Here is a 27518-nt window from a genome sequence, read left to right as displayed (position 1 = left end):
TTCGATTCCCGTTCGTGCAAAATGTGTCATTGGGCAAGGCACTTCACCCTACTTGCCTCGGGGAGAATGTCCCTGTACTTACTGTAAGTCGCTCTGGATAAGAGTGTCTGCTAAATGTAAATGTAATGTAATGTGCAGTTCCTTTGACACGTCTCGGCCACCGTATTTGACTTTTATTGGATAATTTCGATCAAACAAGACAAGAAAATAATGTTTATTACTACAAGTCCTTTATAAAAAAAAAACAACAACAACTGACTGACCAATACATTCACAACTGCTGTGAATCTTAATATACAATAGAACATCTCCGATTTCATAAACATCTGGTGATGATAATGAACATTATCTACAATACATACATAACATGGCCTTTGTAATAAGTTAAACCTACACTGGTTTCTGAGTTGTTCACAATATGGATTTTCTTGTTGTTTTTTACACAAATACAATGGCTAAACTGTTTCAATGTAATAGTTGTATCACATAACTTTTAATGTCAGTTTAATTTGTGATGGACACATCACAGATGTAAAACGACAGTTTAGAAAGTAAAATGAAGAAAAAGCAGTTGCCAGCCAATATATCAATGCAAATAGTTTTTTTAAACAAAAGTGAAATGTTTTGAACAAGAAAAAGACAAATGACAGAGACGTGATAAAGAGAAGCGGATGGCAACTTAAACAGACGACAGATGCCTCAGTCATAGAAAAGTCAGCGACAATATTGCTTCCCCTTCCTCTCATTCATTCAAATATACACACGTTGCACAAGGAGGGGAAAATGCGGCTGGTAACCGCAGCGACTGACACTCTTAGAGCAACAATCTGAAATCTTAAACCTTGTCTATTTTCCATATCATTCATAGTTACAATTTTATTTACAACTACATTTTAAATGCAGTCTTTCGCGTGTGCATATAGGAATCTACGTCACAGACCAAAACTGAGCTGTAGACGCCATTGAGATGCTTAAACTACTGGCCTAACTCAAAGATCTTCTACAATCAACTTGCTCACAGTCCCGCTCCGAAGGATATCCGCTAATCTACAACTCCATCCAGCGACAGTGTGATTACCATTTAACCACAGGGGCGCCAAAGTTCACTTTGTAGAAAGTGCAACGTGATTCCAGCCCGCATTACAGTATTTGCGTGGATGCTCTTTTATAGGGGACATCACAGCATGGTTTTGGATCATGTCAGAACAGGTAACTTCTATGATATACATCCATGGATGGGAGGTTGTCATCAGTTCTTTGATAAACACAATTGTAGCAGCTGACCAGCATTCTGCTAATCTGATTGGCTTTGAGGGAGTAGTGTGTGTGTGTGTGTGTGTGTGTGTGGGGGGGGGGGGGTTCTGCAGAGAAAGTGCTATCACAGTACATCTGGCTGAGGCAGCCTAGGGGCGATGCCTGGGGGCGGTGCTTCAGGGCTCAGGGTGGAGGCGGGAGGTGCAGAGCTTGGGTCCTGGGGCAGGTGGAGGAGTCAGGGCTTGATGTCAGAGTAGCTGGTGTAGGTTTCACTACAGCTGGAGGACGCACTGAGGTTCCCTGAACCACTGCCCTCTGGAACACACACACACACACCCACACACAGTTTTGAGGGTTGGCCAGCACAAGATAAGACACATGAGCACATATAGGTTGACATACTGTATGTACACTAATATGTGTTGTTGGGTCTCTCACACATAAAAACAGTGTTTCCCCTACCATTATATTAGGGAACCCCCGCCCCCCCTGGAAGGTCAAGTTAATACAAATTTTAAAAAATAATCGTAAAAAAAATAAATCTTTTATTTTATTTTTTATATATAGCGCCTAATCACAAAAGAAGTCATTTAAGGTTACCTTTTCTATAAAACCGGTCTATAGCTTGCTCTTTTATTAAACAAACTTATTGGCCTTATGTTATTTATCTTATTTACACGACGGCATAAATGACATGCCGTCGTGTAAATAAGCAGTAAACCTAGGGGAAACACTGAAACATATATATACATACACACACACACACACACACACACGAGTGTGAGTGTGTGTGTGTGAGTGTGTGTGTGTCCCACCTGAGCTGAGAGACTGGCAGGACTTGGACTCTTCTATGACTGTGAGCAGGTTGGCAGCAGGCAGCCAGCCCTCCTTACTGGTCTTCAGGTTACGCACAAACCTACAGGCACAACAGCATAAACATACGCCATACATTGGTTCAGCTAATACCTTAAAATACTGTAAATCATGAATACATAATCCATCATTCATCCTCAGAACCACAACCAGGAAGGGGAATCATTGAAGGCCAATCACAGTACAGGAAACATAGTTCTTACCACTGTCCCTCCTCCCCCTCCTTGACCAGCTGCACCAGGTCTCCACTCTTGACTGACAGCTCCTGAGACCCCACCCTCTCATAGTCAGACACAACCGTGTATTTCCCAGCGGTCTGGTGGTGGGAGAGAGGAGAGCACTGGTGAGCTGTTGCACGATTTCGTTGACAGAAATATTCCTTGAAACAACCTCATTATTTAAACTGAGATCTCTTCAGGAACATAGATTTGTTTTCAGATGTGGTTGGGACAGCATTTTTTAAATAACTGAGGATCCGGCCTTGAAATAAAATATAATCTTCTTAAATAAAAAGAAGGCGAGGTACAAATGAGCCGTTTCCAAACAGTGGGTGAATATCCCACCCATGTATAATGAAACCTGTCTTTAACTTGCTTTGTCTTTCACTCTCTCTCTTACACACACACACACACACACACAGACGCACCAGCAGGCATGCTGGGTAACTGACCACTTTCTTTCTGCTCTCATCCTCAGGGTCGGAGTTCATTGGATCCTCAGCGCTGGAATAACCGTCATTCTCCTCCGAAGCGTCCAATGAGAGTGAAGCCTTTGTCCAGCCTAGAGCAGCAACAGCAGGACAATAGTGTTAGGATTAGATTTTCAATTATCCTACCACACACACACACACACACACACACATACACAGGAGATCACCAGGGAGACCACTCTGGTTCACAGCCCTCCTAGCTACTTCAGAGACCCAGGATCACATGCACACCATGACTGGTTTTATTTGCTTTTGGAAAGGGTTTGGCATTGACATATCTCAATCTACTTTCTAAGTAGTTATCGAGATGTGGTAGTGCATGGAATGTGTGTGTTTAAGGAGTGAGGACGTGAAGGAGGGTGAGGATGTTAAGGATCCACGGTAACAGCCCCATAGTGCCACACAGGTGAAGGTGCCTCACACCAACAATATCAGTGCAGTGCCCATACACCTCGTGTCCAGCATGCACACTGTACCTTTCCTCCGGACCTGTAAGAGACTAGAGGTGCTGAACCACCTAACTCTGCCCAGGAGGAGGCGAGATTCTGGGCCAGCGTCTGAGGAAACACAGCCAGTCACTCTCTGGAGCACGCCTCTGTACATCTACCACCACTTTCACTCGCCTACCCAGGATACGCCTCGCTTGTGTACTGTGCTGCATGTCAACTATGTGACAGGGAGGACTCTCTCAAGGTGACCCAGAAGAGTTTCAGTTGTACACACCAACTATCATCTTGTAGCCAACAGAGGCTAAAAGTCATAGACTGCTGGGGCTAAAGCCATAACATGTAGATGAACGACCACAGGTTCTGCCCTCCCCTGAGAGGCCCCCAGGTTCTGCCCTCCCCTGAGAGGCCCCCAGGTTCTGCCCTCCCCAAGAGGGTCCACAGGTTCTGTCAGACTACCTTTGAAGCCGAACGGTGTGGGGTCGCTCTTTATCTCGTGCCGTTTGGTCTTGTGGTCGGGGCTGGAGAGAGAGCCTGCCAGAGGGAGGAACCGGGGGGATAGAGGGAGGAGAGAGATCAGAACAGGAACAGCAGGACAGGGTAGAGACAGATGAATAGGGGGAAAAAGAACAAGCGGAAAAAACATTTGACTTAGTGCGGTTGAGAGATGGAAAGTTCCTACAAATGTAGAGCTACTGTACATGGATTTCTGAACATGGCATACAAACAGACACCAACTGCAAACTAGAGGACCACATGATGATAATGACTCTAACACAGACTGTTTCTACAATGAAGTATTGTCTACATACTTTAGTCCTAGTTCTGTGTTCTATGGATCATTCTATACTAGACCCCCCTCTGATATTTTGTCTAAGCTTGTCGGGGGTACCTGGTGGAGAGTAGGGCATCATGGGTAAAGTTAAGCTTTTGTCGTCAGATGGGGAGGGCTCTGTGGGAGGAAGGAAGCATGCACATGTGACCTCTGATTTGATGACCTCACAAAGCCACTCCCCCTAATCTGGGAACTGGACCTCAATAAGAGCTTATGTATCCGGTCTCCCACACACTAGCTCACAATCACATCAACTAATCGCATACAAACGACTTTTCCTTCTCCCCGAACTATGACTCTGGTCCATCTTGGACCCACAAACAATGACAGTTTAGTTGCATGGTTCAAATGACATGATGAATAATGCGGGTATATTGAGTACTGGATGCTAATAGGGTTTTGATGCCCCCTGGTGGGTTGGTTGGGCTATTACCTCTCTGCCCCTTGAGATTGCTGAAGCCCTGCAAGGTAAAACGCTTTTTAACCGAGGCGGCCCTGTCATATGTTGGGCTGGTCACTGCCTCATCTGGCCCAGGAGAGAGGGAAGAAAAGGAGAGGGAGGGAAGGAGGTGAGAGGGAGTGTGGGAGAATAGCGAGAGAAACAGAGAGATGTAGAAGGAGGTACAGAGGGGAAAAGGAGAGAGGAGGTGACACGATGGCGAGAAGAGAAAAAAGAAGAGAGGAAGAAAAGAGAATGGTGTCGATTTTATAAAAGGAGAAGAATGCAAATGGAGAATTGAACAGTGAGCGACGATGCAGGCAAGGGGGGGGGGGGGGGGAGGAAAAAATATAGATTAGTCATACCATCAGAAAGAATGAAAAACAAGTATTTGTTGGAACAGAAGAAACAAAGGTGAGACTAGGGGTTGAGATCTGCTGGCAGGTGAAAGGGGGAAGATATCAGGAAGTAGTGCCCTCTCTCTAGCTCAGTCCTCTCTCTCTCTCCTCACCTTTTCCTTTCTCCAAGGACTTCGGGGAGCAGGAGGAGGAGTTGGCATCAGGGCTGCTTGGCTCTCCCTTCCTCTCGTCTCCCTTCTTGAAGCTTCTCTGGCCCGTCTTGAAAGGACTGGAAGAGACGGGAGAGTCCGTCAGGTCAACACAGACTGCAGGAGAGCAGGCGACCCACAGCTCACGCCATGACAGAGCTGAACCCCTGTTCCTCCGCAGGGGAGCCAGGCCAGGGGAGTCGTGGGATCGGCCATTTTGGGGACAGAAGATAACGCGGGAGTCAACCCTGACTTGCCATTCGGACCTGAGGGGTGACTCACCTGAGGCTGACGGGGGGGAACTGGAACACCTGGTCTGACACCTTCTGTTGGCTGGCTTCTGAAACACACGGAGGGGGAGGAGCCACATCCGGGAAGCTGTGAGTATAGGGAACTACAGAGAAGTACAGGGAACTACAGAGAAGTACAGGGAACTACAGAGAAGTACAGGGAACCACAGGGAAGTACAGGGAACCACAGGGAAGTACAGGGAACCACAGAGACTAGAGGTACATGTATATACTGTATCTAGGGGGTGAGTACCAGTGGTCGTACCTCTGTAGGCTTCCAGCTGTGTGGTAAGAACCTTCCGGATCTCGTTCACCCATGTGGTCTTCACCTCCGCCGTGGGCGCCTGCAACACAAGGTTCAGTATTCTCATCTACATCACGTGTGTGTGTGTTATGTGTGTGTGTGTGTGTGTGTACCTGTACGATGTAGACCTCCTCTCTGGAGTTGCACCAGATCTCAAACTTCTTGTTGTCTCCCTTGGCGTTCTCAGTGATGCCTACAGCACTCATCTGGAGAACACATACACAGACAGACAAACACACACACAGACAGATTAAAATATTTACCTCCAGACTTACAATAAATGTTTATGTCCACAAAGGCACGATCATATTGTTTAGTGCTCGGAGCCTGAGGCGGCCCGTATCTCAAAGCGTCTCACGTTCAGGCTCTGTTTGAAGCTGTAGGAGGGGGCCTTCTCGTAGCCCTCCCCGTTCTCCTCCCTCCTCTTGCAGAACAGCAGGGCCTTCTCGTGCAGGAACAGGTGCCTCTGCATGGGCTTGAAGCGTGCCAGGTCCTTGACCTTGGCGTGGCCCTTCTTGTGCTCCGTCCACACGCTGAACGAGCCCTGCATCAGGAGACGGCCCAGGTCCGACAGGTTGGCCTATCAGAGAGGAGGATGGGGTCAGAGGTCATGGTGATGTTGTCTCATGGACAGTCTGAATTAAATGGATGAGTACACTATCGTTTTGTGTGTGCTATGTCACTGTTCTGTGTGCTGTGTCACTGTTCCGTGTGCTGTGTCACTGTTCCGCGTGCTGTGTCACTGTTCCGTGTGCTATGTCACTGTTCCGTGTGCTGTGTCACTGTTCCGTGTGCTGTGTCACTGTTCTGTGTGCCGTGTCAGGGCTCCTGACCTCGTATCCGGTGATGGCGATGAGGTGCATGGAGTCGTTGACGGCCTTCAGGATGCCCAGGATGGAGGTCAGAGCCTCCTGCAGGTCCTCAGTGCCCTCACAGCCCTTACTGTACTTCAGCATCTCCTGGAGCACGCACGCACACACACACACACACACCATGATGAGTGTGGGTCAGCATGCAGCCGGAGGGCAGCGTGGAGGCGTGGTGTCTGGTACCTTGAGCAGCAGCTGGTACTTGGTGATCCTCTGGACAGGCTTCAGCAGGTAGGAGTCCAGCCCCAGCTTGTGTTCCAGCTTCTTCTGACACTCCTGGTGACACATAACACTGTCAGGACGGCTTCACATGGGACCACCACAGCTGTTTGGTTTATAACTGAGGATGTGGCCGTTTAATATGATTTTCTTAATCTTAAAGAAAAGTGTGTTGGGAGGGGTTTTTGTGTGCGAGTGTGGTTGGGTGTGCAGGTGTGTTTGTGTCGTGTGTGTTTGTGGTGTGTGTGTGTGTCGGGCTCCCCTACCTGGAAGAAAGCGCAGTCGGAGCAGCTTCTCCACAGGCTTTCTGAGCGAGGCTTGTTCTGGCAGTACTGCTCATAGATCTGCAGGTCTGTCATCTGACACAGCAGCAACACAGGGAGTAACAACACATCACTCACATCTCCCTCCTGAAGGCACAGGAGGCCACTGGCTTGTTTCATTCTTTGTACACACACATATCCACCCATCTCTATCTATCCATCCATCCATCTCTATCTCTATCTCCATCTGTATCTCTATCCATCCATCCATCTCTATCCATCCATCCATCTCTATCTCCATCTCCATCTCTATCTATCCATCCATCCATCCATCTCTATCTCCATCTCCATCTCTATATCCATCCATCCGTCCATCCATCCATCGTCCTCACCCTCTCCAGGAAACAGCGTCCCACCAACTCAGGACAGTCCGTGTATTGCTCCAACTCTCTTAGGAACGTCCTAAAGGGACAGACAGAGTATGTAAGGAAAAAAAGGAAGGGAGACGGAATGATGTGAATAGTTTACATGGTGCATCAGGAAGACACATCAGGCCCAGTGTGATGGCTGGCCACCAGGGGGAGCTGTGTCACCTCTTGTGGAAGAGGTAGATCTCAGACATGTTGCCAAACAGCACGTCCTTCTTGTTCTGCAGCGGGCCTGGGATGAGGTGGACCATGGAGGGGTTGTCCATCTCAGAGGCATAGCCCTGGAACACACACACAGTCAGTCAGATAAGGCAGCTGTTACTCCATGGAGACACCTATGGAGACAGGCCCAGTGATGTGTGTGTGTGTGTGTGTGTACCTGCTGCACGTGTGCGTGTGTGTGTCCTACCTGCAGCACACAAAGGAGCTCCTCTGCGTAGGCTCTCTCTGTCTCCAGAAGCTCGTTCATCACATGTCTGAAGAACAACAGCCAGCAGGTGAATGAGGTGAGCTACAAGACTTCCAGCAGTCCCACTGTATATACACATATACAGTAAATAATGAACCTATAGTATCTCTATGCTGTAAGGGAGGCTGATGTTTATGATGATTTAAATTCGAGTCCTGATCCTGCAGTGTGATTGGCCCAGCCCCTCCCCTGGACCAGCGGTCCACTCACCTCCTGAGAACAGCCAGGTTCTCCTCCTCCTCTGACAGGGAGGCGTGTCTGCTGGTGCTGTCACTCCGCTGTAGCCCCTCCCCCTGAGGACACACACACACACACTGGCATGAAGAACTACAGGAGCTGGTACACCTGCACTGGCAGCTGCACACACACACACACACACAGAGCAGAAACCTGCAAAGATTAATGTAGCGCAACAAGCTCTAGAACATAGTATGACTGCTTACTGTTTTACAGCCGACTGCGTTGTCTGATTCATCTATGCTGGTCTTCTCAGGCTGGACTCTGTGTGCTGGGGGAGAGGAGGGGAGAGGGAGAGGAGGGGAGAGGAGGGGAGAGGGAGAGGAGGTGAGAGGTGAGAGGGATGGCCAGGTGCGTGTGCGAAATATGAGAAAGTTCTCATATAACACTCAATGATCAGTGTGTGTGTGTGTGTTATAAGGAGTATCAGGTGTGAATGTTACATAACGACTATCAGGTGTGAGGGCCAGCTCACCTGGTGATGTGAGAGGAGACTTGATGAAGGCCTCAGGTCTGGGGGCCACAGGCTGCACTGGTCTGGTCTGCTTGGCAGCCAGCTTCTTCAGACTCACCTTCCTCTTGTCAAACATCTCCTGCATGGACACCTGCTTCAGCAGGAGCTTCTCCACCTGGTCCTGAGGTGAGAGGAGGTGAGAGGAGGGAGCATCAGAGACACGCGCACCAGACGCCCTTCCTGTGGTTCTAACGCGTCCAGAACATGACTGATGGCATGAAAAACACCTTTTCAGTGGGCCTGATAAAGGCTTATGCTTCACGTTAGGGATGCTGTATGTTCAGCTGTATTTCAGAGCGAGAGAGAGAGAAAGCCGAAATACTGGCAGCTCAGATCAGGTTGATGTACATCATCTTAGTGTATCTTAGCAGGTAGGTACATTACTGTAGGGTATCAATAATGATAGGGTGGCAGTAACTAACAGTAGGGACTAGCACAGTGCTAGTAACAGTGTTTGAGGTTGAGAGGGTCGTGGCTGGGCAGACGTCCTCACCCTGAACTCCTGGCTGAGGATGCTCTGGTAGTCCCTGGCGACAGAGTCCTGGTCCGCCAGCGTGTTCTGCTCCGCCGTATCCAGGTAACGCTCCAGCTCGCGCAGGGCTGACTCCGCCCCCTCGTGGGATTGACACTTGTCCACTGGCTGGGAGGCCAGCAGGTAGATGCCATCATCACACCACTTAGATGCCTGGAGAGGGAGGGAGGGATGAGGGGAGGGAGGGAGAGAGGGATGGGGGGAGAGAGGGATGAGGGGAGGGAGGGAGGGATGAGGGGAGGGAGGGAGAGAGGGATGGGGGGAGAGAGGGAAAGAGGGATGGGGGGAGAGAGGGATGAGGGGAGGGAGGAAGAGAGGGATGGGGGAGAGAGGGAAAGAGGGATGGGGGGAGAGAGGGATGAGGGGAGGGAGGGAGAGAGGGATGGGGGAGAGAGGGAGAGAGGGATGGGGGGAGAGAGGGAGGGAGGGATGAGGGGAGAGAGGGATGGGGGGAGAGAGGGATGGGGGAGAGAGGGAGACAGTCAGAGACTGTCACTAGTGTGTGTGTATTCATGTCCATGTGTAGTGTGTGTGTGTGTGTTTTCCCCTCACCCTCTCCAGGTTGTGGTGCAGCTCAATGGCCTTGAGGAGGTGTTCCTTCTTGTCCTTCAGACGGCCGCTGAAATCCTCGCTGACGGCTCGGAGCTCGCTGCATTTGGGCTGGATGGAATCCTCGGCGTAGTGGGACTTCTGGATCAACTCGTCCCCCTGCTGAGCCAGAGCCAGGGCCTGATCCAGAACCTCCTGCAGAGGGAGGGAAGAGGGAGAGGGAGAAAGGGAGGGAGGGAGAGGGAGGGAAGGAAGAGGGAGGGAAGAGGGAGAGGGAGAGAGGGAAGGAGAGGGAGAGGGAGGGAAGGAAGAGGGAGGGAGAGGGAAGGAAGAGGGAGGGAGAGGGAAGGAAGAGGGAGGGAGAGGGAAGGAAGAGGGGAGGGAAAGGTGAGGGAGAACGGAGCGATGGAAGGAGGATGCAGTCAGAGAGAAGGGACGGGAGACACAGACAGGGAGAGATAGTGATGATGATGATTAAGGGGTGATCATATCACAACATCTAGACCAAGTGTGCTTGGAAACATCATTTGTGTGTGCGTGTGTGTGTATGTGTAGGTCAGTGTTCTTACACAAGCTTTCTCCTCGTGGTTGATCAGCTCTCTGAATATGTGGTCGGCGTGGGCGGGGCTTATCCCCACCTCGGAGAACGCCATCAGCTTCTCAGAAACCTGCTCCAACAGCGCCCGCACCTGCAACATCACCATGGCAACAGCCGTTGGGAACGCGTCCGCCAAGACTAGATCCTACGCCGGTGTGATCTTCTCTTTCTCTTACAAAAGCAGGATTACGTGGGGTACACTTGATTCGACTGATCAAAAGCAGAGAAAATCAGAGCTGCCACCAAAACAGAGACTGTGACTTAAATCAAGTGCACCTCGTAGACTTTCATGTACGGTATTGATGTGTGAGAGGCAGGTGTGTGAGAGGCAGGTGTGTGAGAGGCAGGTGTACCTCTCGGTAGCTGTGTTCAAAGTGGCGCAGCTGCAAACACTGCTCCAGCTTGGTCTGGTGTCGAGCCCAGAACTCATCAAACGCTCGCTCTGTTTCATCTAGCTGAGACAGCAGTCTGGTGGAGAGGAGGAGGTGGAGGGGAGGAGGAGGTGGAGGGGAGGAGGAGGGAGGGGAGGAGAAAGGAGAAGAACATAAATGTTTTGGGCTCTAACTAACTGGTAAATTAATTACTGCCAAAGTGATGTCCACTTTCTGATAACTGCAACTTCAGAGTTCAACAGCGACGGTCTAAGCTGTGCAGTGTTCCTAGGTTCTAGGTGCTGGGTTCTGACCTCTGCACGGTGGCCAGGTTCTCCAGCTCATCCTGGTTCATGTTGTGGTCAGGGTCTCTGACCACAGGCTCGTTGATGCTCTCCAGCAACATGCTGCCCTGGCCCAGAGCTACCAGCATGTCATCCTGACACACACACACACACAGAGACACACACACACAGAGACACACACACACAAATTTAGCAATAAATCTACGATGACTGAGTCTGGGGTCAATGTGTGTGTGCGTGTGTGTTGTTCCAGTAAGCCCACCTTCATCCTGTCCCTCTTGCTGGTGTGTGTTTGCAGCAGCTTGGAGGTGGCCTGGATGTTGTTGGGCAGCTCGGTCTCTGCCAGCTCTGTCCCAAACGTCTGCAAAGCCTGGGCTGTCCTCTTCACCATCACAGCAAAGCCCTCGATGGCCTGACACACACACGCACACACACCTTTGAGGAGTGTGTATTCACAGCCTTGGTAGTGTGGTGTGTGTGTTCTGGGTGTGAGTAGTGGGTACTCACAGTTGTGTGTGTGTGTGTGTGTGTATATGTATGTATTTATGTGAGGAGTGAGTGTGTATGAAGAGTGTGTACTACTCACAGTGCGGTGAGAGATCCACTTGTCGTGGCAGTACTCCAGGGCTCCCCCCAGGTCCTGGGTCAGCTGGGTTCTGTCTATGTAGGAGTGGAGCTCTGTCACAGAGCTGATCATGATCACCTGCAGGGAACAAACACACACACCATATCAAATCTAAATGTATTTTTATATGCATTTCATACCAGGAGGCAACACAATTCGCTTCACAGTGGGGTGACAGGAGTTGGGGGATACAAAACACTTATGTTTGAGGGAAGCAAAAAAAAACTGAGATTCTACTGCAGGTTCCTGTTGCTACGATGCTAAAGGCCTATTCTTACATTTACATTTAGTCATTTAGCAGACGCTCTTATCCAGAGCGACTTACAGTAAGTACAGGGACATTCCCCTGAGGCAAGTAGGGTGAAGTGCCTTGCCCAAGGACACAACGTCAGTTGGCATGACCGGGAATCGAACTGGCAACCTTCGGATTACTAGCCCGACTCCCTAACCGCTCAGCCACCTGACTCCCTGTTCTCGTAGGGAGGCCTGCTGCGTACCTACCGGAACCTTCATCTTGAACTCATCTTTGTTGAACTTGAAGAGGATGTCAGAGAGGGTGCGCTGGAACAGCGTGGTGGGCCTCAAAACCAGAACCAGCTGCAGGTTCCCTGGGAACGAGCCCTGCACACGGGGAGGGGAGGCAGGGGTGAGGGGAGGAGAGGCAGGGGTGAGGGACGGGAGGCAGGGGTGAGGGACGGGAGGGGAGGCAGGGGTGAGGAGGCAGGGGTGAGGGGAGGGAGGGGAGGCAGGGGTGAGGGAAGGGAGGGGAGGCAGGGGTGAGGGACAGGAGGGGAGAGGGGAGGGGAGGCAGGGGTGAGGGAGGGGAGGCAGGAGAGAGGGGAGGGGAGGCAGGAGAGAGGGGAGGGGAGGCAGGGGTGAGGGAGGGGAGGCAGGGGTGAGGGAGGGGAGGCAGGGGTGAGGGAGGGGAGGCAGGGGTGAGGGAGGGGTGGGGGGAAGGCAGGTTGTCAGGGATTGTACCAGTTACAGATTACATGCAGAATCCATTTTACCCATACATGTGTCGACGATCTCTTATTGACCTGTTTACTCCACACAGTCCAAGGCAGACACACACATCCGACACACACACGCACACAGACCCAGGTAGGTATAGAAAACACTCCTATAAAGAAAACGGATCCATCCAGTACTGTAGCTCACTGAATATTCTCCCTCTCCTTCTCCCCCTCCCGGCCGTACAAATGCACATCCCACAGTTCTACCCCCAGCATGCCATTAATCTGGACTGTTTTGCAGTGAGGTTCCAGGGGTGAATGGATGGTTTTCCGGGGGAGAGCCAGCTGTCTGGTCTCTCCAGTGATGGGTCTGCTAACGCAGCTGTAATTAGCTAATGACCTAAACAGCGGCCTGACTCCGCCTCCCTGCTCCCGGTGGAGGGCCACAAAACGCAGGGCTAAGCAGAAACTGGCAAGTATCCTCGTTAACGACTAATCTCCCGGGATTGGAGACTCTTAATGGAATTAATGAATCAAGAAACTGTTCCTGTCTGTTCAATGAGAGAGAGAGACAGAGAGACAGAGAGAGACAGAGAGAGAGAGAGACAGAGAGAGAGACAGAGAGAGAGAGAGAGAGAGAGAGGGGGTAGAGTTTCAACAGATTCTGTTTTCAGTCATCTACAGGATTGTTTGTTTGTTCCTTGAAACAGACAAAACAAAGAACTGATCTGACTCTCAAATCAGCTTCTCTTGACTCACACCGGACAGGCCTGCTGTCTCTCTGTGGCGTGTATATATGTGTCATTGTGTGTGTGTGTATATGTGTGTGAGTGTGTGTGTGTGTGTCCCCTGTAGCCGGTCGACCGCAGCGTTGAGACTGGTGGACACGGGGTGGTTCAGTAATTGTGGTCATGGTCTGCTTGTTCTTTTCATGGACTGTGGTCCCAGAACAAACACACTGGAGAGGAGACTGTGGGAGTGTGTTTCTTCAGACACACACACACACACACACACACACACACACACACACACACGATCTGTTTCCTGGACACAGACTAGTCAAGTCAAAGACAAAGAAAAAATAAATAAAATAACCAAAAAGGTTTCTCAATCCCATTTGATATAAAATAAACAAACCAACAGAAGTTATTATGTAAACATGTACCACACACACACACACACACACACACTTTACAACAGTGTTGATGTGGTGCCCTCAGCCTGGATGACTGCTCATTAGGGAGAGACAGTAAACAACTCCCCACCTGCCAGCTCTCATCTCTGTTCATTTAGCCGCCTGGCTAGCTCCAGCTCAGCCACACTGCCCATGACTGCTCCCCATTACCAGTCTGTCAGCCTGGAATGTCTGCCCCCTGGGATTAATAAAGCTTGATTCAATTTGAATGGGCGAGGACAGGTGGGGGTGGGGTGGTGGGGGTTCCCAAAGGACGGGGGGTGGTGATATTCATCTTTTTCTACACCAGCCCACCTTTCTCCCTTCATGAAGGGGTAAATCCTACAATCTGGGGATGTGTCCTAGTGGGGGAGCTGTCCTCTGTGACCTGGTGCTGAAGGTGTCCAGGCTATCCAGCGAAGCCCTGCTAGATGTCTGGTGTCTGGGTTGTGAAGATGAGGTGAGGTGTTTATGTTGATGGCAGGGAACATTGGAAATAGACTGATGCATTCCCACCTGGTTCATTCAGCAGAGAGTGATTCAAGCTGGTACTAATCACTGCCTCAGCTTCAGTAGAACGACAATCAAAAACAGAGTCAGGCACACTTATACACACACAAACATCCACACAAACATCCACACAAACATCCACACACACAGACATGCCAGCAGAAACACACACACACACACACACACACACACACACACAGGCTGTTTACCAGCTGGGAAACCAGATCAGAAGAACAGGGAGAGGAAGATGGAGACATGGAGCAAGTGATAGAGAAAAAAGAGGAGGGAAAGAGAGAGAGAAAGATATGGAGAGACTATGAGATGGGGGGGAGACTGACAAATACAATGAGACAATGAGAGAGACTGAAAGAGAGGGAGAGGGAAAGATGGACAGGGAGAGATTGAGAGAGGAAAAGAAAGGAAGAGTGAAAGAGGGAGGTATAAAAAGCCTCTGTGCTAGACGTCTACACAAGAACTCCCCTCGCCCTCCCTCTCTTTCTCTCCCTTCCTCCCTCTCTCCGTGGTGTTGGAGAGTGTGTAGGCAACAGCAGATAATCTGGAATAAGAGAACATGACTCATGCTGTTCCACTTCTGAACTTGGTTAGTAGGACACACAAACCCATACTGCAAATCCATGGAGTCGTCTATGACTGTACGGGCATGGTCATACACACATGATGCACACGACAACACTGAACAGTACAGTCAGATTCATGACACACACACACACACACACACACATCTCTTTATACAACAACACAGGATACACACAACTTTGCTTCCAGGGAGTGCATCTGTGATCAGATAGCAGCTGTGTCATGGACTGGTGATTCTACTGTATTTGATCTAGTATTATATGTTTTCTTATTGCTACGATCAAATAGTTCATCTCATCACATTCAATCAGCAGTGGCTGTATAAGGACACAGGTTTCAAACTGCAGCAACATGCTCCTCTCCCTCTCTCTCTCTCTGATGACAATTTATTTGACCCCCCAGGCAATAGAAACACATGGCTGGTTCTGATTGTGGTGGGTGGATGGGGGAGGAGAGGTGGGGAGTGATGGGTGGGGGTGATGAGGGTTTGAAGTGGGGAGTGCTGGGGTGAAATGGTAGAAGAGAGGCTGGGGGGGGGGGGTATGGGTGGAAGGTGGTTTCATATCATTCTCCCTGGGGCTCGAATGATATTTATCCTGCTCTGTGCCACAGATGTGGAGCTCTGTGGAGAGAAGGGCTGTTCAGAGGGCTGGAACCTGCCAAACCCTCTCTGTTCCCTGGGGAGAGAGTGACAGGATAGGGCCCCTCTCCACTCCACCCCAGACAAGATGAAAACAAACGTGTATTGTTGCAAGCACATGGGCACACACATACACACTCAGACCCAGGCCCCTGACACACACACACACACACACACACAGAGATGAACTCACTGCGATGCGTAGCAGGGTTGCCTTGACGTCCGCCCATCGGTCCTGCCGCCGGTCGATGACCAGGATGAAGCCGACCCCTGTCGCCGCCAGACTGGAACACACAACCACAGTTCACATCAACCTCAACATGACCCCAACACAACCACAACGCATCTTCCCTGGCACTCAGAGACAAACCAGGTGAGAGGTGGGAGGCAGGACAGACGATGGACACATGAACAAGCAATACAAATGTCCCATGTATGGATGACCAGCAGGCTCAACACACAGACACACACTTATACACTTACACATATATATATACACTTACACATATATACACTCTCCACAATAGCAGACGAACGTTGTAGTGTCTCCCTTCGCTAGTTAATCCAAACAGCTGTGCTACTCCAAACAAACCCTGACCCAAGCACAGTCACATGCAGCCTCTATAAGAGGAGGAGAGGAGGGGAGGTGGTGTCCCAGAGCAGACACAATCCCTGTGCTCTGCAGGAGGGGAGCAAACTGAATGGATCCCCACAGCATCCCCTCTCAGTCTCAGCACCACGCTCACCCCTCCACCAATCGCACACCGGGTGCTGCTGTACCACCGGCCTATCAGAGCGCAGCTGGGACGTGACGGACAGCTCTGGTGGCCAGTCAGCAGGCTAGGAGGTGTGGGGAATGTGGATAGATGGCACAGTCCACTGCTCTCTCTCTCTCCATCCATCCTTTCCTCTATCCTGCAAGTTTTATATGTCCGTCTCTGTATTCCTTTAATAAGCTGTCTCATCCTGTCTCTTTTCTCACAAACATCCAAATAATACAGGACACAATGTCACTGTTTCTTATTCCCTCTCTCTCTACAGCATTGTGTAGTAGAGGTGCTTCATCACCCAATCTTTGTCAGCCATCTACTATACCCATCCATCTGTCATCCTCCCATGTTACCATATCATAATGTCTGTTTCTCTCTCTCCTTTTCCCTCTCCCTCATTTAGTCTTGTGTACCAGTACAAGCATTCAGACCTACTGCCACACTGCCTCAGATGCAGAGAGAGAGAGAAAGAGAGAGCGAGAGAGAGCGAGAGAGAGCGAGAGAGAGAGAGCGAGAGAGAGAGAGCGAGAGAGAGAGCGAGAGAGAGCGAGAGAGAGAGAGAGGACATGGGTATGAAAAGAGGAGAGAGAAGGAGAGATGGGTTCTAATACTGATGGCCCTTCTGAGAGCTGCTGAAAGGAGGGAACCAGATCAGGACTCACACACGCACACACACACACACAATTTGCAGTATCAAACACAAAGACTGCATGCCCGGAAGATGATTGGCTACTGCTGTTTCCTCATAGTGTTTTTCACTGATACATACAGCCCTGGTTTAGAGTCTGTATGAATGAAAATAATACAGCACACAATGTCACAAAGACTATGCACAATGTTTCTAATTACACTGTTTAATATCATAGCGTAATAAAGGGACATTTAAAATGACTGTCGAAGGAAAATCAAATCAAGCGAATCACTAGAATTAGTTAACCAAATGTTTCAAATCTGCGTACATTACGTGATTGGCTCAGGTGAATGGATACAGTCAGTCTCGCCTTCTTAGGAACAACAGTGTGAAATTGAATCAATCTACATATTCATGGAGGTGTTGTTGATTAGTGAGCAAGTAAGATACCAGAGGGGAGTCTAAATAATTGTTTTTTCTACTATGTTGAGCCCTGGGATGAGGAAAAGCTCCAAGGCTCTGTCTTAGAGGAGTTCACTCATACTGCTGCTATGACGACCGCTATAATAAGAGCCTGGAGGTAGAGGCTAAATGAAATTTAAATCAACAACAAATGGAGAGCTCTCAATACTCAGGTCATATCTTCTAGTGATGCCCCAACAACTCAGTCTGATTTAAACCAACACATTTATGCATAAATTAAGGGAGGCAGAGAACCAGAACAAACACACACACACCCACCGTCCACCCAAGGATATGGCTAATTCATTTAGTGAGTGTGTGTTGTGTTCCAGAGGCTGGGCAGGCCTCTCCCAGCAGAGGGGAAACAGGATTAGGAGACAGACAGATTCCACGCCACGTTAGAAGGCTGGGAGAGGGGAAATTGATTACACTTTGGGAATACCTTCAAAGGAATTTGGAACTGGAAAATTCAACAACCCCACAGTCCCCCTTTTAAAGCTTTAAATCACTGAAGACAGAATACAAATTTAATACTTTCAAAACTCAGTCGTGGTGATAAAAGAAAATGGCCAATATGCGTAGAAGTTTGTGATATTTTGAATTTTGGATCTGGGAAACCATTTAATTCTTTATTATTCAAGATCACGTTGGTGCGCGTACACACAGACACTGACACACACATCCTCACATGCTCTTTCAGGTGGAGTGTGTGTGTGTGTGTCCTTGTGGTAGCACCTGGCCATCTGTAGAGGTTTTGAGAGCAGATTCCCCCTCAGGGCCTGTCTGTTTCACCCTCCATAAGGTGAGCAACACACACACCATGTTGAACCCAAGCTAAGAGGACATTTTCAAGTCCTAAAGGTAGGGACTTAATTTAATAGTTAATAGTCATTTATCCATTGCCATTTATGTAAATGCAGAGTAGAGGCACACAGATGCAGGCATGCATTAACGCGCGCACGCACACACACACACACACACACACACACACACACACACACACACCTCAGCTGTCTGCATGCATTATTCAAACCTAAACAGCCAAGACTTTCCCGTTTCTATTTTAGAAGTACGAAGAGTTCTCCAGACAGACGCGACCAGAAGGAGGGATGGAGAGAGAGGAGGGATGGAGGGATGGAGAGGAGGAATGAAAAAAGGAATGAAAGAGAAGGAGGACAGTGGTGAGAAAGACTGCAAGACGAGACATCAAAACTAAAAACTGTCAGACAGGGGAAGCTGACAAGATCAAGGAGAGAGAAAAGGGGGGAGTCTGAGGAGAGGATTTGGGGGGGGTTTGTCCTCTCCTGGTTTACCCTCCCCCCTCCCCCCCCTCCCCCCCCCTCTTCTCTCCCACACAAAGGCACTGTGCAGCGGCCTGATAAAGGCCTTGTTACAGCCTCGGCCAGCTAATTAGCAGAGCAGCATTATGACAAACCCTGCCCCCCTTCCGTCTACAGCCTCTCCATGGAACACCACACACACACACGTTTAGAACACACACACATTACATACATTCATTTAGTCATTAGTCATCACACACACAAAGGATACACACACACACAGGACACACACGTGAAAATATGACATTAGATGAAATCAGGCAGAAAAGCCATTATCCCTTCAACTAAGGATTGCTAGACAGAATGAAGTAGGGGTCTATTGCCCCCTACAGGTGAGATGTGGACCCTGCACAGAGGAACTGAGTAAACATACAGACTAGTTAACGACTGTGACAGAGCTGGAAACCTGAACGCTTCCATGAAAAACGTGCTCCTCAATGAGTAGGTTTCAGAGGGTGAACACCGTGAATGGGAATACATCAGCAAACACTTTCTACGTATCATTTGTAATATATTCCATATTTGTCAGAGAAGCGAGATACAATATGGATTTTTGCTTCTCAGAGGAACCTCTATCCCCGCTTCCCTCTCTCTCTCTGGCTTTAAATAGAACAGACTGCGGTCCTCACAGTTTATAGTAAGCTGTGAATAATACATGCACACTGCTTGGAGACACCGGGGGGGGGGGGGGGGGTGCGCGAGCGGGGTAAAACGAAGAACACAGGAGGCCAGAGAAGGAGAGGAGTGTGTGTGTGTGTGTGTGTGGGAGGGGGGAGTGTGTATGTATGTGTGTGTGTGTGGGGGTGTGTGTGTGTGTGTGTGGGGGGGGGGAGTGTGTATGTATGTGTGTGTGTGTGTGTGGGGGGGGTGTATGTGTGTGTGTGTGTGGGGGGGGAGTGTGTATGTGTGTGTGTGTGGGGGGGGGGGGAGTGTGTATGTATGTGTGTGTGTGTGTGTGTGTGTGGGGGGGGGGGGGTGTATGTGTGTGTGTGTGGGGGGGAGTGTGTATGTGTGTGTGTGTGGGGTGGATCTCACCTGGGGACGCTGGTCAGGTAGGTGAGCACGTTGTGGAACTCTCTCTCCTGGAGCTCGCCGAAAGCAGGGAACTCTGGGAACACGATGATGGGGCTGCCGTTCTGTCCTCGGCCCCCTGGGAAATAAAGTTCAGACAGAAGGCAGCCATTTAAAGGGCTGGTACTTCCCTCCATCTCCATGTTCTCAGGATGCAGAGCTATGCGGTTAGGACTGTGTGATGTTTTGATCCAGCTACACGCCACATGGGGGCGCCAGAGAGACAGTCTGGGAGAAACAGCAGGAAATACTGCACTTCCTGCAGTGGTCTCACAAATATATATGAACTGTTCTATTTTATCCTAAGCAATGTACATAGGGGGGATTTGAACCTATGGTAGGTATTGATCTTCAGTCAAATGCTCTAACCACTGACCTATACCCATTCAATGGTGTTTCTCTCCCGCTCCCTCTCTCTCACACTCTCACTATCTCGCTTTCTCTCTCTCTGGGGGTAGCAGCTGCTCTGTCAGCCCATGTGATCAGAATATCAATCTGTCTGCTTTTCCCTTTCTCATTGTCGCTATAGCAACAGGAACTGTGCAGTCATCGTTTGGTTGTGTGTGTTTTATTCAGCTCATGAGGGGAGAGGCTGCAAAATGGACGCCAAGAGGCAGAATACATCCAATATCTCTGACAGACCAAGGTCACCTAGCATGCACAAACAGAGACCAAGAGAGAGGGGGCAGTGTGTGTTTGTGTGTGTGGATGTGTGTGTGTGTGTGTCAGGGGCTCTTTACATGATGAGGTGAATGCAGTGGGTGCTTGACAAGGCGACACACCACCTACTGCAGAACAGTGTTGACTTGTGACTCACATCACAAGTCTTATGGTTGTTATTGAACTGAAAAGAAGGGTTGATTGGTACTGTACCCCTCCCACACACACGCACACACTAACAGAAAGGAGGTCAGTGTGTTTGGTACTGACTAACCCCGTCATAAACAAATGATCAGGAGGAAGTCAGGTAGAGGTAGATAATGGAAATATTTGAATAGCAAATTCTTCTGGTTCACTGGCTGTTTAGCATGGTAGGAGACAGACGTCACGCTGCACATAACTGAGACACAGACAGACAGACAGTGTTCAGAGAGACAGACAGTGTTCAGACAGACAGTGTTCAGACAGACAGTGTTCAGACAGACAGTGTTCAGAGAGACAGACAGTGTTCAGACAGACAGTGTTCAGACAGACAGTATTCAGAAAGACAGACAGTGTTCAGACAGACAGTGTTCAGACAGACAGTGTTCAGACAGACAGTGTTCAGACAGACAGTGTTCAGAGAGACAGACAGTGTTCAGACAGACAGTGTTCAGACAGGAAGTCTAACCTGAGAGGAAGGCAAACTGCTTCCTGAGGTCAGGAGTGATGTCAGCGGCACACAGAGGACTGCTCTCCTGCTGCATGATCTCATCTAGAGGAGGAAACAAACAACGTTAGGCTGACCACAACAACAACAACAACATCATCATCATCATAAACACTTCCCAACAGACAGCCTGGACTGGAAGTACACGAACATCAACCATAAACTCTAAGGCAACTACAGACTGCCCTGTGACAATCTGATAATGTTCTTTAAATGATCATGCAAACGTTTTTCAAACCAAGCTTCCCTGCTTGTTTTCCCAAGTAAAGAAAGATTCCTCTGCATCCACCAGCATGGCCAGCTACTTAACACCCCCCCCCCCCCCCCATCAGTAGCCACCTGCCCCAACCCTCCAACCCCCAACACCGTACCCCATAGAGGGATTACAATAATCAGATTTGGGGGTAGACCCCCAGCGGGAGGCAGTGGATAGTGGTTAAACCCAGGTAAGGAGGGTGAGGATGGGGGGAGAAGAGAACCGTGGGCCCAGGCTTCTAAGAGGCCTTTTGGGGGTGAATAGTGGTAAATTGGATCATGGATCAGGTTGACTGGACTAAACTTTAGGTCAACTGGAATTAGGTCAAACAGAAGATCTAGGTATAATCATTCTTCCATTCATGTTTGGTCTTTAGAGAGGGGAAACCCAAGACACCCACCAGTGTGTGTTGGTGGAAACTAAACACAAAGCTGCAATAGTGTGAGGTGGATTTTGTGGTGGATTAACCTTTGCTGAAGCTCGTCAAAAGGGCACACACACACACACACTCACACTCTCTCTCTCTCTATTCAACAGTCTGGGACTGCAGCAGTATACTAGTAAATCATTGATGTTAAACATCAAAGTGTCAACATCCATGAGCTGATATCACATTCAGCAGTCAGACCAACAGTCCAACCATGCTGTCTCCTGTACGTACCATCCTGCCCCAGGCCACTAAAGCAGAGGAGCTGGAGACATATCAAATGAACCCCTAGTCTTACCAGAGCTGAAACAGAGAGCTTGACAGCGCAGCGCAAAACAGATCAATAAGTCTCCTCCACAGAGTGTCGTTCATCACTATTACTTACCAAACACACACACAAAAACTTGGCACGCTCCTACACACATCTAATGGGTGCCCTGGGACCCACAGAGAAGTGGTCGTGAAGGGAAGCTCATCTCCTCCAGTGTGTATAACGGATGGGAGAGCGCTCTGGCAGAGCGCCCTGGCAGGGTGCCAAGGCAGGGTGCCCAGGCAGGGTGCGAGAGGTGAGGACAGAGGATCTGCTCTGTCAGACGGTGCCTCAGCGGCTGGCCCCCCTCCGCCGTGCTAGTTAGTTAATGAGCAGCTCGTGACAGATGATCATCTGAGACGCTGGATGAACTGGAGAACGGACATCCACTCCCTGTCTTTTGCTTTGTCTAAAACAGAGACAGATCAACGCAGGCAGGCTCAGACTGAGCTGGGAGGATCCAAAGCCAGAGTGTCTTCAGGGGTTCACTCAAGTTCCAAAGGCAGGGAGGCTTAAATACTTGAGAGCAATCAAATCAACAGATTATTGCCGAGACCTCAGTGCTTATTGATGTTTAGCTCCATGTCACTCAACACTGAGTAAACACTGGAAGGCTGCCATGCTGCACACAGCACCAACACAGCTGCTCTGGTGAACACAAGAGACTCATAACCTACAGTCAACACACGTCCATGGCACTGCCGACACAGGATGATACGCACGCACACACACAACAAACAAACAGATACTGGAAAGTGTGCGTATGCAGATATGCAAACACACACGCAAACACACACACACACACGCACAAACACACACGCAAACACACACACGCACGCACAAACACACACGCAAACACACACACGCACGCACAAACACACACGCAAACACGCTGGAAACCCTGATTAAGCCTGTCCAGTTCAGATGCAGGACAGTACCTGTGTTAAAACTCCAGCCCCAGTGTGGTGACCTCTGGGCAGAGCAGGGGCATGTGGCTGAAAGCCCTCCCAGCCAGGGCTCACCTTTCCTGGGTACCCTCCTACCAAGCTCCCTCTCACAGCCTGGTTCTAAATGCTCCCTTTAACGGGGTACTTGACTTCACAGGTAACGCAAACTGTACCATGTGTAAACTACAAAGTACACTTGAGTATCGGAAAGTACTTTAAAGGCTGTTTTTACTTTGCACAGATGAAACCCATGAGACAGGTTCTTGTAAATTGGTCATCTTGTGTCTGTTCCACTCACCTGCTTGCATCTGTCATTCCATCTCTCTCTGTCTGTGTCTCTCTCTCTCTCTGTCTCTCTTTATCATATCCTTTACTTCAGGACCCCACATTACTAGTTAAACACACACACACACACTCACAGATGCATGCATGCACAAAACACCTGTACAAACAGAAAGAGTAAAAAGCAAACACACACACAGGAAGGAAGGACTATGCAACCCCAGAGTGGGTCAGTTTGTTTGGCTGTGAGCAGCCTATCAGGTGGTAGCCTTAGCTTAGCCCATCAACACAGAGAACCATATTAACCAATCAGGAGAATGTACCATTTTAGGAAAGGAGTAGAGTGGGGCACTGAATGTTGAAGGACTTTATTTTTGTTTCTATACCCAAGGATTATAACATAGTTTGTTTTGACATGGCTCTGAATGTGTACACATCCAGAATACAAATGTTGTGGCAGTTTGTAATCCACACAACAATTTGCATTGAAAGGTATTGCCCCCCCCCAAAAAAAACTAATAGGGGTATTGTGTGACATTACAAAACAGGTTACGTAACATGGTACACATGATCACACTTGGGAATGTCAATATTGAGGTCAACAATGTGACGTCACAATGACAAGAGAAATGTACAGAAGTAGCACAGAAAAACGGCAGAACGTCCATGCCTCTGACATCACAATCAAGCCATCACGCTAATGACATCACCATAATGATATCAGGACATGGCTCTGACACTCCTTTTGCCCTTTCCTCGTTTATGACATCACAAAGAACGTGACATATGGCCCTTGCCTGACTGATGGCATCACAGGCAGGTGGCTTGGTATATGCCAGTGGAGAGAGAGAGGCAGGTGGCTTGGTATATGCCAGTGGAGAGAGAGAGGCAGGTGGCTTGGTATATGCCAGTGGAGAGAGAGAGGCAGGTGGCTTGGTATATGCCAGTGGAGAGAGAGAGGCAGGTGGCTTGGTATATGCCAGTGGAGAGAGAGAGGCAGGTGGCTTGGTATATGCCAGTGGAGAGAGAGAGGCAGGTGGCTTGGTATATGCCAGTGGAGAGAGAGAGGCAGGTGGCTTGGTATATGCCAGTGGAGAGAGAGAGGCAGGTAGCTTGGTATATGCCAGTGGAGAGAGAGAGGCAGGTGGCTTGGTATATGCCAGTGGAGAGAGAGAGGCAGGTGGCTTGGTATATGCCAGTGGAGAGAGAGAGGCAGGTGGCAGATGAGCAGAGCTGCAGTGACAGCAGGTGACCTCTAGGTAGATAGGTAGTCCTAGATTACACTAATCTACAACACACAGTCCTATCTTCACACACACACTGACGCATTAGAGTGGAACAGTAAAGATCACACACGGACACTATTGTCGCTTGCCTGTAACTGCCTCACACACTGACAAACCTACAGCAGAGACAACTGGAGATTACAGAGAAACTACCATACACTCTAACACAGGTTGAGACAGTAGAACAAAGACACACACACACACACAAAGATACTATAAACACAGTCACACACACTTTCAGTGGAAGTGACATTCGGGTTAATGACAAGGGATCAATAACCAGATTTCCTTCCGGAGAAAGGAGAGATTGTATTTCTCCCTGTGTCCTGTGGCCTGTCCATACAGGACACTCTATCCACAATAAAGATGGAGAGAAGATATTGATTAGGAGTGATTGATCTATTGATGGATTGATCCTTTCCTCTGGGACAAAGCTTCCTTTCATGCTAAGACTTCAAAGATGAAATTGGAGCCTATGCGGTGAGTGTGTGTGTGTGTGTGTGTGTGTGTGTGTGTGAGAGTGTGTCTGTGCATGCGTTTGTGTGCGTGTCCATGTTCAGATTGGTGGACACCAAATTGGAAACTGTAGACCACTGATGGGTTAGCCGTCTTTGTCAGAGCCCTGCTCAGGGAGAGCACCTGTTTCAGGATGTCTGGGACTAACACCTGACTGACACGGCCCGCTTGGTTCATGTTGGCTCCTTGGTTAAGTGGTTAAAGAGGAACTCCTTTCTTTCTCCCCCCCCACCTGCACACTGCCCAGGGGCACTCACACGCTCCTCCTGGTATTAAGTAAGCACAGAACTGCCCCACCCCCCTCCCTCCCTACCACTAGCCCCCTCCAGCCCCCTTCCCCTGGCTCCCACACGTATCATATGCATGAATACCCCCCCCCCCACAAACACACACACGCACACACACGCACACACACCTCTGATGAAGGCAGGCAGATGAACGCCTGCCTTCATCTGCCTCTTTTCTCCTCTCCTCCTTATCCTAACTTCTTCTGCCACTTCCTCTTCCATAAGAAATGTCACCCTCCCTCCCTCCCCTCCCCTCCCCTCCCCCCCCCCTCCCCTCCCCTCCCCTCCCCTCCCCTCCCCTCCCCTCCCCTCCCCTCCCCTCCCCTCCCCTCCCCTCCCCTCCCCTCCCCTCCCCTCCCCTCCCCTCCCCCTTCTCACAGGACAATACAGCCATTAAGACCCCAGGGCAGTGGTCCTCAGAGAGGGTGTGGAGAGAGCAGCAGTATCAGGTACTGGTTCCCACGACAGGAGAGAGAGAGAGAGTGATAGAGAAGGCATGGATACAGATACTGGAACTGCTAACTTCAACATCTCACTCACTCCTCTAAGCCCACATCAGTATCGATGATGTCGGAGAGACAGAGAGAGGAAGAGAGAAAGAGGAAAACAAACCCTAACATCCACGGATCAGTTACTCATCCAGACTAGCTGACGCACTGTGTGAATACATGACATGACATTTAGTCATTTAGCAGACGCTCTTATCCAGAGCGACTTACAGTAAGTACAGGGTAATTCCTCCGGAGGCAAGTAAGGTGAAGTGCCTTGCCCAAGGACACAACGTCATTTTTTTCGTCTGCAAACCAAGGTTTTGTACAAGAGTGTGTGTGTCTGAGTAAAAGATGGGGTGTACAGGATGTGATTGCTTCCATCAGATAGTTGATGCAAATGAAGTGGCCTTTTATTCAAGCCCTCCAACTGCAAAGACCTCTCTCCCAGCTCTCCCTTCAATAGAAACAGACTTCATTTGGTTTGATACCCACACACACACACCCCCACACAAACCCCCCCCCCCACACACACACCCCCACACACACACTGCCAGCTGGTGAAGAGGAACTTATGGTGCCTAAAGGCTAAATAGGGATTAGTGACCAGTCCAGCTCACGTTTGTAGGTAAAGAGTCAAACATTAGTGGGTCACACACACATACAGACACACACTAAGGCTATTTTTAGTTCAATCTTGTCTGGCTTAAGCATTACTGCTCACTCATTTATGCCAACTAAGCACTGACGAATTGAACTGAATTAAGACGAGAGACAACAGTCAGAAGGAGAAGACAAACCCCAAAAGAGAGACCGTACCAAAGCAGATGGAGGGGTGTGCGACTCACTGTATAGCCAATGGCAACATCGAGAGAAGTGGTAGTATCTCTCCACCTCCTCCAGAGAGATCCTCATCAGGCCTCCATCCTCCACGACCGGAAACAGAAGCACCTCCATGACTGCCTCTACGCCTCCGCCTCCAGCCACCTCGCCATCCACCCCTGCACCGCCTCCTTCCTCTCTTTGTCCATCCACCAATACCTCTAGATCTACCTCCATCTTTCCGTTAGAGATCTGAACTGATTCCTCCTCCGTCTTTTCCGGCCCGTCCTCTTCCGTCGCTCCCTTCATCTCTCCCTCCTCCTCCTCCATCCGCAGTCCCTTGCTTTCGGACAGACAGTCTGGCTGTCCCCCCCTTGTCCTCATGGTCACCCACTCTTCCTCCACTTTGTTCATCACCGCCTCCTCCCCCTCGCCCCTCTCTCCACCCCAGTCTGTACCCGTCTGCCCCCACACGCTCACCTCAAAGTCCTCCCCCTCAAAAAAGAAGCCAGAGTCTAACTCTACGTCTTCCATCACGAACCCTAAGCCCCAATCAGGCATCTCATCTCCTCCCGTGCTGTTGTGCCAGTAGCCGTCTCCTCCTCCTCCTCCTCCTCCTCCTCCTCCTCTCCCCTCCTGATCATCCCCCTCTCCCTCTCTCCTCTCCAGCGAGTCTGGTTCCATGCAGCTCGCTCCAGGTG

General features: G+C 49.7%; 1 protein-coding gene across 4 annotated transcripts; it reads right to left on the bottom strand.

Moving 5' to 3' along the window:
- Window positions 1-164: 164 nt before the first annotated feature.
- mcf2lb (mcf.2 cell line derived transforming sequence-like b) lies at window positions 165-27501 on the bottom strand. 4 transcript variants are annotated; one of them, XM_067255645.1, is made up of 32 exons: window positions 26844-27501; window positions 21158-21241; window positions 19792-19906; window positions 15747-15837; window positions 12178-12297; window positions 11638-11754; window positions 11314-11463; window positions 11061-11185; window positions 10729-10843; window positions 10347-10466; window positions 9781-9972; window positions 9190-9381; window positions 8658-8817; window positions 8389-8453; window positions 8156-8238; window positions 7886-7952; window positions 7642-7757; window positions 7441-7510; window positions 7052-7144; window positions 6750-6842; window positions 6531-6656; window positions 6056-6277; window positions 5811-5903; window positions 5659-5737; window positions 5386-5443; window positions 5068-5183; window positions 4551-4643; window positions 3742-3816; window positions 2774-2907; window positions 2331-2443; window positions 2070-2170; window positions 165-1569 (listed from the first exon to the last, which is right to left on the bottom strand). In XM_067255645.1, exons 1-32 carry the CDS (start codon window positions 27499-27501, stop codon window positions 1490-1492), a joined length of 4116 nt encoding a protein of 1371 aa, XP_067111746.1. In that variant the 3' UTR covers window positions 165-1489. The 4 variants fall into 4 exon arrangements, with proteins under 4 accessions (XP_067111746.1, XP_067111754.1, XP_067111764.1 ...); XM_067255653.1 differs by having other exon boundaries at window positions 2798-2907; XM_067255663.1 differs by having other exon boundaries at window positions 5386-5440; window positions 26844-27094.
- Window positions 27502-27518: the final 17 nt, after the last annotated feature.

Source organism: Osmerus mordax, chromosome 2 (assembly GCF_038355195.1).
Source record: "Osmerus mordax isolate fOsmMor3 chromosome 2, fOsmMor3.pri, whole genome shotgun sequence".
Taxonomy (NCBI): Eukaryota; Metazoa; Chordata; class Actinopteri; order Osmeriformes; family Osmeridae; genus Osmerus; species Osmerus mordax.
This window is presented reverse-complemented; position numbering and strand designations above follow the sequence as displayed.